At 43.6% G+C, this 9,589-nt stretch overlaps 1 protein-coding gene across 1 annotated transcript in view; it reads right to left on the reverse strand.

Annotated features, from left to right (window-relative positions):
* Window positions 1–5,794: 5,794 nt before the first annotated feature.
* MRRF (mitochondrial ribosome recycling factor) overlaps window positions 5,795–9,589 on the reverse strand; it is a gene marked incomplete in the record, with an annotated part of 68,716 nt that continues 64,921 nt past the window's right edge. Inside the window, 1 exon segment of the mRNA XM_014588607.2 lies at window positions 5,795–7,240. Within this exon segment, the coding sequence (XP_014444093.1) occupies window positions 7,163–7,240 (78 nt within the window).

The following is a 9,589-nucleotide window of genomic DNA, read 5'->3' on the forward strand; positions in this document are numbered from 1 at the left end:
ATAAATGGGTTGGGACCAGCAGGTAATGTGGTGGTTAAGGTACTGGATTCTCATAAGGCTGACTGCAGTTTGAGTCTCAGATCTGGCAGCTTGCTTTTTCACTCCCCACCCGTCTCTCTCTGGTGAGCACATATACCCTGTAGCAAATTCTTTAAAAAATTAATAATAGTAATAATTAATTAATTTTAAAAAATGGATTTGGGACAAGCAGGTAGCATGGTGGTTGAGGCACTAGACTCCCACACATGCCCTATAGCAAATTAAAAATAATAGTAATAATAATCAATAAAAGGTAAATAATTCTTTAAAAAAAGAATGGGTTCAATTAAACACATCAGTTTTGGGACTAGCAGATGACTTAATGGTTATGTCATTGGACTCCCATGTAGGCGACTGTGGTTCGATTCCTAGACTCATCTTCAAATTCATGTCAGGCACGTGTGCATGCATGCCCAAGATCCTGAGAGGAGAATGGAGGAGAAGGGATTGTGGCGTGGCCATCTCCCTGGGGGGTGATTTCTTGCTTTCTGTCTCTCTGGCAAGCACATGTGCCCTATAGCAAATATCTCCCCCCAAAAAAAATCAGTGTTAACAATAGATGTAAGTAAGTCTAAGTCACCTATTAAAGAAGTTTCATATACATATACAGTGGAATATTACTCAGCTTTAAATCCTAAAACATGCTACAACATGGATGGACCTTGATATCATGCTAAGATGAATCAGTCACAAAAAGACCAACGCTGTATGACTCCATTTCTATGAGGTGCTCAGAGTAGCCAAATTCATACAGACAGGAAACAGAATGGTGGTTACCTGGTGCCAGAAAGAGAAGGAAGTGAAGAATTAACAAGTACAGAGTTTCAGTTCTGCAATGTGAAAAAAGTTGTGGAGACTAGGTGAAACCAGTGTGACTATATTGGGTCATTGGCAAAGTCATGACATATTTTTCTGTTTTTCTATGCGAAAATACATCATGACTTTTATTTTTTAACTCACTTATTTTTAAATTTAATTTAAATAAAAATCATTACATATTTTACTTAAATGATTTTAAAGATTTTACTTTATTTATTTTTAATTTGACCAGAGAGGGACAGAGTGAGAGAGAGAAAGAGAAGGAAAGTGAGAAAGCAAGCCACCAGGGACTTGAACAGCTGTCAGCCATGTGGGAGTCCAGTGCCCTTAACCACCATGCCACCTGCCAGCCCCCATCATGACTTTTCTGACAACCCAATACTTACCATCCGTCAGTGAACTCTACACTTAAAAATGGGCAAGATGGTAAATTTTTGTTATGTATATCTCAACACAGAGGAAAAAAAGAGTTTTAGAATGATTCACAGAACAAAATCCAACTCTAAAAGAGAAACACGCTTGGAACTGATTCTGAATGGCTAAGGGTCAGAAATGGGGATGACTACACCCAGCAAAGGTAAAGAAAAAGCAAGCATGAGCTGTGACCTTGATAAATGGCAAGACAGAATCTGGGCTCGAGGCATTGAATGAAATAAAGAAGATGCAAGAGTCTGGAGAGTGTGCACCGACCACACAGCAGCACTTCACAAAGCAGAAATCACAGGGAACGAACGTGAGAAGAAAGAGAAATGTCAGGAAGAGGTGACCAGAATGCACCCCCTTTAAGTCCAAAACTCAACAAAGGGCCAAGAAGTAAGGATACAGAAAACCTGCACACTATATAAGCTACATTTCCCGTGTACATACTCACATTTATCCCTTCAAAATAAAGAATACACTTCGTCAAATGCACAACAGAAACTGACCATATATTAGGGTACACAAAGTCTCAATAAGTGACTTCTGAGGATGTTACGTTCACAGTCTTTCTGCAAAGTTTCCATTATTCCTCTTATTTTTGAGATTTTTGCTATAGGGCGTGGGCACTCGCTGGAGAGAAACTGAGAGGGAGAAGGAAGGTGAGAAATCACCCTTGGGGGGATGGCCATTCTCCTCCTGGGATTTTGGGCATGCACACACATATGCACCATGTGATTTTCAAGTCACTAGGTCTGGGACTCCAACAGTGAAGTCAGCCATGTGGAATATAGCCATCTTAACCTCCACATCACCTGCTGGCTCATATTCACTGGTTTCAACAGGATAAATAATGTATGAATAGAAGCATTTTGAAAACTAAAAAGCACAAATATTCATCAGTGCTATCGCTACCGCTACCGCTATCACTGTTACTACCATTATTCTCTGTTTGGTGGTCAATCTGCTTGCTCCCTGGTCTCTGACACCTTCTGGGAAAGACTGCCAGGTAGGCTGGGTATGAATATGTGATCGCTATCATCTCCAAACAGGCTGCTGCCTCCTCAGTGTTTACTATGTGCCAGGATGTCGCTGATTTACTCATAGTCTTTTACTAGAAACAGTTTTGGGGGGCTGGCCACTGGACAGCAGTAAAAGACTATGCTCTGTGAGGCTGACCTATATGGCAAGGTTACTGGTTCACATCTGGAGATCTCTCCTAGCACACCAAGCACACACTTTCCTGTGACCATGACTGGCTGAAGGCTGGGGGGTTAGATCGTGGTGTCAAGACCCCGTTGAGCTGGTCGATCTCTGTCTTTCTCTCATTCATAGATATTTTAAAATAAATAAATAAATAAATAAATAAATATTTTTTTAAAAAAAGCTTTCTCACTGTTTTATAAAAGCAAGACTTCTTCTTCTCTTACATCACGTTCTAGGCCCAGAAGAGCTGTAAGTGCTCAGAAAAGACTTAAGAACCAAAACAGTGTTTAAGGACCTTCTTCAAAGGCATATACGGGTTTAATGTTTCACTCTGGCATGTAGGATCTGTGTGACCTCGGGCAAGTTAAATTCTCTTTCTGAATCTCAGTTTTTTTCATTTGTAAACACAGATAATAGTAATACCTACATCATGTAGGGCTGTTCAGAAGTTTCGATATAATAACACATGTAAAGCAAGGTTCTTGGTCCACAGTAAACATTCAATAAATGTCAGTCTGATGTTGAAGGAAAAAGAGCAAAATTTACCAGATATTAGGAACCCTTTTCTTTCTTAAAAACAAAACAAAACAAAACAAAACAAAACAAAACAAAACAAACAACAACAACAAAAAACACTTTAGGTCCAGCTGTGGAACTGCATACTCCCAAGACACTGGAAGGCCTAGGTTCAATTCCCAGTCCACCCTTAAGGCCAGGTGCCATGGTGTGGGTCTATAGTTCCAAAGATCCAAGGAGATCGAGGCAGGAGGACTGTGAGCCTTAAGCTCAACACAGTGAGGCCCTGTCTAAAAGATAGCAAGTTGTGGGGGTGCGGGTCTGAGGTTCCAGCTGGGAGGCCAAGGCAGGAAGACTGCAAAGTGGTGAGACTCTGGAAAAACAGAAAGAAAGAAACACTCTCCAATGCATTTGAAATGATCTTTTAAAAATATCAAGGGGCGAGGTGGGCAGCAGGTGGTGTGGTGGTTAAGGTGTTGGACTCCCACATGGCCAACTGTAGTTCAAATCCTGAAGCTGGTGGCGTGAAAATCACGGTGGGCACATGTGCACGCATGCCCAAAATCCCATCGAACAGAATAGAGGACATGGTTAATTCTTCTGGCAAGTGTGAAAATTTCCATACCCAGCTTTTTTTTTTTGAGAGAGAGGTTGCAGGAGGGAGAGGGCGTAATGAATCGCTCAAGTGTTACTCATTACTCAGCACATCCAAACAGGTAGTCTCATTCTCGTCCCTGCCACCACTGCAGCCCTGACACACAGAGTAACAGAGAAACTCTTTGATAAATGTCAACTGAAATAGAGCAATCAGCTGAAAGCCATTTGCTGCGCTGTCTGACTGCCCCGGACTCGAGGTTTTCCTTTATTCATTTATCATGATAAACGGCTTTGGCCAATGTACACATGGGAGAGAAATTGTTGACATGTGGAACCCAAGTACAGAAAATCTTTCATTCCCCTTCTCCCCTCCGTCTGTTCACCAAATAAGTTTTTGTTTATTTAAAGACTACAGAGGATTTGGCTGTTAAGAACTAAATGCCTTTGGAGTGGAGTTACAACATAATTTATCATTTCCTCTGTTTATTAAAAAATCCTGCATCTTTTAGAAGCACATTTGCAGTGAGTGGGGGATTTGGGCCCTCACCAAAGACTGCTGCAAAGCCCCTGCCATGTGGCTGACCCCCCCCAAGGACTCCATAACTGTCGTTTCTATCCCTGTTCTCCCACTGGCTGACTTCTGATGGTATGATGACCATGGAGGGTCATGAGTGGGGCTGAGGACAGCTAAGCAGGGCAGGAGCCTGTCGTTCGTCCTTGACCTCATTCTGCCTGGGACTTCTCACTGGCTGTTTCACAGCACCTCCCACCAGTATGAGGCCGAGGGAGGTGTGTGACCTCTCCGCCTTTAGCACTGTCCAGTCTGGGGGAGGTCCCACTAGCAGAGAGAAGTTGGACACTGCCTTCAACTCAGCCAGTCCCTGCTGCCATCAACAGGGCTCCATTCTGAAGGCAGACACCTGGCAGAGCTGTTAGGACTCCTACCTTTCTGCCCAAGGCATTATAGAGAGCAATTTGGTTCAGTGCATGAAGCACCCCTCAAAGACAAGGTCATTTTCATGTCCTCAGCACATATGTACCTGACAAACAGGTGGTGATCACCCAACACTTAAGAGGGTGGCAGGTGCAGCTGTAGTGGCACACAGGTAGTGCTACCACTTGGGAGGCTGGAAGCCACGAGAGGCATAGGTTTGGTTCCCCCGCTACCCGTTGCAAGTGCCCGTGATCCTAGATCACTGGGAAGCTGAGGCAAATGACCACCACACAGTAAAACTGCCCAAACACCTGAGGACCAGTAGATGGCATGGTGGTTAAGGCACAGGACTCCCACATGGCTGACTGCAGTTCAAGTCCTGGAAGTGGCATCTTGAAAATCATGCTGGGCGTGTGTGTGTGTGCATCCCTAAAATTCCAGGAGAATGGAGGACCAGGGATTGCAGTGTGGCCATTTCACTGGGAGGTTTTCTAACTTTGCCTTTCTCTGTCTCTCTGGTGAGCCATGTATGTGCCCTATGGCCAAAATCTTTTAAAAAAAAATCTGTCCCTGTATTTCTCCCCCGCCCCATCTCCTACATGAGCAGGGGGAAGAGGAGGAGGAGGAGAGGGGGAGAACTGCGGTCAGTTATGTGGGAGTCCAGCACATTAACCACCAGGCCACCCGCTGGCCCCTATAATAGCCTTTGTAATAAGTAAACATATGTAAGTGTTTCCTTGACTTCTGGGAACTGTTCTAGCAAAGTTAACTAAGCCCAAGGAAAAGGCCAAACCTGTCAGACGCATGCGTGGCCCAGACTTGCGACTGGCATTGAAAATAAGAAAATCTGAGGGGCTGAGCTCTCCTGCGGGATCTGACGCTAGCTCCAGAAAGACAACGCTAGAATGGACCTGGATTGTAGGTGCCCTGAGAGCTACGTGGTGTGTGGGGACAAAAAGCTCACACATGTGGTCACAGAAGTGCTCCACAATGACTGTGAAAGGACAGCAGGAAATCAACAGTTCATTTTCCCCTTTCACATTGGTAGACAGAGCCTTGGAACCAGGCCTCAACTTTTTTTTAAAGAATTATTTATTTATTTAACTTTGTTTGTTATTATATTTTTTAATTTGATTAGAGAGAAAGAGAAGAGAAAGGGAAAGTGAGAAAGCCAGCCACCAGGTCCGGGTCTCGAACCACGGTCAACCATGTGGGAGTCCAGTGTCTCAACCACTACCCCATCTGCCAGCCCCCCAGGCCTCAACATGAAACTTAGCTCTGTCACTTACTAGCTGTGTAGCCCAGGGCAAGAAACATCCCTTCGGTAGTGGGACCTGCAGTGAATAATGGGAATCCTCCAGCACTTGCCAGCTTTGTTACTTAAGGCAAATAACCTAATTTTGCCAAGTCTCAGTTTTCCTGTTTGTAAAATGGAAATAATACACATCTCTCAAGTTCACTGTGAAGATTACCAATAATGCCTAGGACTGCATCTAGCTCACGATGGCAGTCAGATGGTGAATGGAGGAAGGGAGAGGAGGAGGACAAGAGAAGAAAGGAGAAGAGAAAGGAAAACAAAGGCAACAAAATCCAACTAACTTAATCTAGTTCTCCACAAAGAGCCACAACAAACCACTTGTGCCCACAATAGGCAGGCCCTGGGGGAAGGATATTTCATTCCTAAGTAAATGTTGAAAATAAGGACAAGAGTAGAAAGCGGCAGAAAAAAAGAGTTAAGACAAGAAATAAAAGAAGCCAGCATTTGCCAAGCAGCTACTATGAGCAATTTATTCACAACACGAACACACAGACGTGAATGTCCGCTATGAGCCGGTGTCGTGCTTCATTCTGGGGATATACAGACAACTGAGCAAAAAGAATCATTAGGGTTCAAATTAAAAGCAGGAGACCATGCTACGAGGATGGATGGCAGTGATCCCAGTCAGGAGAAAGGAAGACTTCTCAGAAGACGTGCTATCCAAGCTAAGACTGGGAAGGCAACCACGATGGGCCAGGCAAGGAGTGGAAGAGGTCCAGTGGTCCATGCAGAGGAGAGTATGTACGAGGATGACCCAGAGGCAAAAGTACTGTGCTGGTTGCTTTACTATAGACAAAACCATAGAGATCATCAATCCAGATCAACTCTGTCCTTCCCCTTGTGGTTGTTAATCCAATTCATTCAGATTTTATTGTCTGGTACAAATGAGCCTCTAGCAAATGTGTCCAGGCACAGATGAAGGCCCTATCAGTCCAAGAAGAGGTCCAAGTCAGAGACAGGACCTGACTAATTGTCTGAAGAGGAGGTTCCTGAGATGAGGCACAAGCCTCATGTCTGCTCAGTCTGCCAATGGCTCCAGTCCCTTGGCGACATGACAGTGAAGGTGAATGCCCCGGGTGAAGGCCCCGTGCCAGCGGCAGATGGTCTCTGTGACGGGCTGCTGCCAGAAGGCCCAGGCCCAATGCAGTGGGCAGAGGTGGAAGAGAACAAGTGTGTGTCCCACTGGAAGCTGGGCCTCACAAGGACTGACAGCACAGTGACAGCCTTCCACGTGGATGCGGGGAGAGTTGCCAATTTGTCATCCATGGGATCACGAGAAGCCACACTCTGGAGTGCTGCTGAGCTCTGATGGACTTTCATCCAAGGAGCTCTTTGGTCTTCACTGCCAGATGCCTGTCCAGCTCTGCAACTGTGTCGTCGGCCATTTGGCTGATCTGCAAGAATACAAAATGAGATGGCTGGAAAAGGTAAGGGGCAAATGTTCCGGAAATAAGAAAAGACTGTCTGGGAAATAACAACAGTGACAAATTCACATTAATCAAGTCCCAGTCATGCACTGTACTAAGAATTTTACATATGTGTGTGTGTGTGTGTATAGCTCCTTACTGTTTCCTAACAGCAACCCCGCAAGATAGATAATATTATCCCTACTTTGCAGATAAGGCCACTTATTCAGAATACACAGAAAGTAGCAATGACAACATTTAATCTACACTAATCTGATTCTACAGTCTCAAATTCTTAACTATTATTATACACAATAAAGAGAAGCCTCTTTGTCCCTTAGTGAGCCTCTACAATTTCCTACATCTCATTCCCATATGAAATGAAAAGAGTATTAAGATCGCGATAGTTCAGTAGAAAAAAAAAATTCCTTGAAAAAGATGAAGTACATCTGGTTAACAAACATGAAAAATTCAACAGACACTGAGGAAATGCAAATTAAAACAAGATACAATTCAGCTATCATAGTTAGCAAAATTTGATGTTGTGGTTTTTAATTACAATATTCAATGCCAGCAAGCTATGGTGAAATAGATAAGCTCATATATCAATGATAGGAATTCAAATTGCTACAAATGTTTGTGTCATTTAACCCCCAAATCTCTCAACTGGGAAATTATCACATGAACAAGATCTCAAAACACGTTAGGTTCTATATGCAAAGAATTTATGCTAGCTTTATTTCCAGTAATTAAAAAATCAGAAAATCTAAAGTTATAGAATAGAGAAGTAGCTTAAATGCATATGGTCATTAAAAATGGTAGGCCAGCAGGTGACATGGAGGTTAAGGCGGCTGGATCCCACATGGCCAATTGTGCAGTTCAAGACCCAGACCAGGCAGCTTGAAAATCACACTGGGTGAGTGTGTGTACATGCCCAAACCCTGAGAGGAGAATGAAAGAGAAGAGACTTCAGTAGGCCTAACCATAGGTGGTGATTTCTTATCCCCCCCCCAATCTCTCTGGTGAGCGCATGTGCCCTATAGCAAAACAAAACAAAACAAGTTATGTGGAGAATGTGTTCAGTACATTTGTCAGTTGCTTTACAGCTGAATTCCACAGACAGAATAATTTCTAAAGAATAAAAGTTCATTCAGATTATGTTTCTGGAGGTCTGACCTCAAAGGGCTGCGTCTAGGAAGGGCCTTCTGGCGCTGGAGACTCTCTACAGAATCCTGAGGCAGCACAAGGCAGCACATGGCAAGAGGGCCAGAGTGTGTGTCAGTGCTGGTCTTTCCCCTTCTTCTTACAAAGCCACCAATATTTAATCATGGGAACCCCACCTTGATAACCTCTCAAAGGCCCCAACTCTTAATACTATAATCAAAATGGATTATATTTCGAGAACCAGCAGTTAGCATAATAGCTATGTTGCTGGACTCCCACGTAGTCGACTGCGGTTCGAGTTCTGGACCCAGTGGCTTAGAACTCATGCCGGGCGCGTGTGCGTGCATGCCCAAGATCCCAAGAGGAGAATAGAAGAGAAGGGATTGCGGCATGACCATCCCCCCTGGGGGGTGATTTCTCGCTTTCTGTCTCTATGTCTCTCTTTGTCTGTCTGGCAAGCACACGCGCCCTATAGCGAAAACCTCTCTAAAAAAAAAAAAGGATTTCATTTCAACCCTCTTAACACTGTGACAACAGCAAACAAATTTCAGTACAATAATTTGGGAGGAATACATTTAAACCACAGCAGAGTATTAAGATGAATAGTATTCTAGTATGTGTTTCTGGAATGTTTGAACATGTTACAATAAGCATGAATTACTTTTGTAACTGGGAAAAAATTTTTCAATCGTGTTTCAAGATATTAATAATATCATAACAATTACATTATCCTTAAAGAGAGAGCAGGATATAAAATTATATATAAATGAGCTCTAAAATATATAAACAAAAAAAAATCACATATTGGGACCAGCAGTTAGTATAATGGCTATGTCGCTGGATTCCTATGTAGTCGACCACGGTTCGGGACCCAGACCCGGTGGCTTAAACTCACACCAGGCGCATGTGCATGCGTGCCCAAGATCCCAAGAGGAGAATGGAGGAGAAGGGATTGAGGTGTGGCCATCCCCCCTGGGGGGTGATTTCTTGCTTTCTGTCTCTCTGTCTCTCTCTGTCTTGCTGGCGAGTACACGCGCCCTATCGCAAAAATCTCTCCAAAAAAAAAAAAATCACATATTTAAAATTGAATTTTTTTAATACCAGAGAGTATATGTGCTTGGCAGAGAGAGAGAGAGAGAGAGAGAGAGAGAGAGAAAGCCCCCCCCAATCGCG

The sequence above is a fragment of the Tupaia chinensis genome, unplaced genomic scaffold (genome assembly GCF_000334495.1).
Source record: "Tupaia chinensis unplaced genomic scaffold, TupChi_1.0 Scaffold000289_1, whole genome shotgun sequence".
Classification (NCBI taxonomy): Eukaryota; Metazoa; Chordata; class Mammalia; order Scandentia; family Tupaiidae; genus Tupaia; species Tupaia belangeri.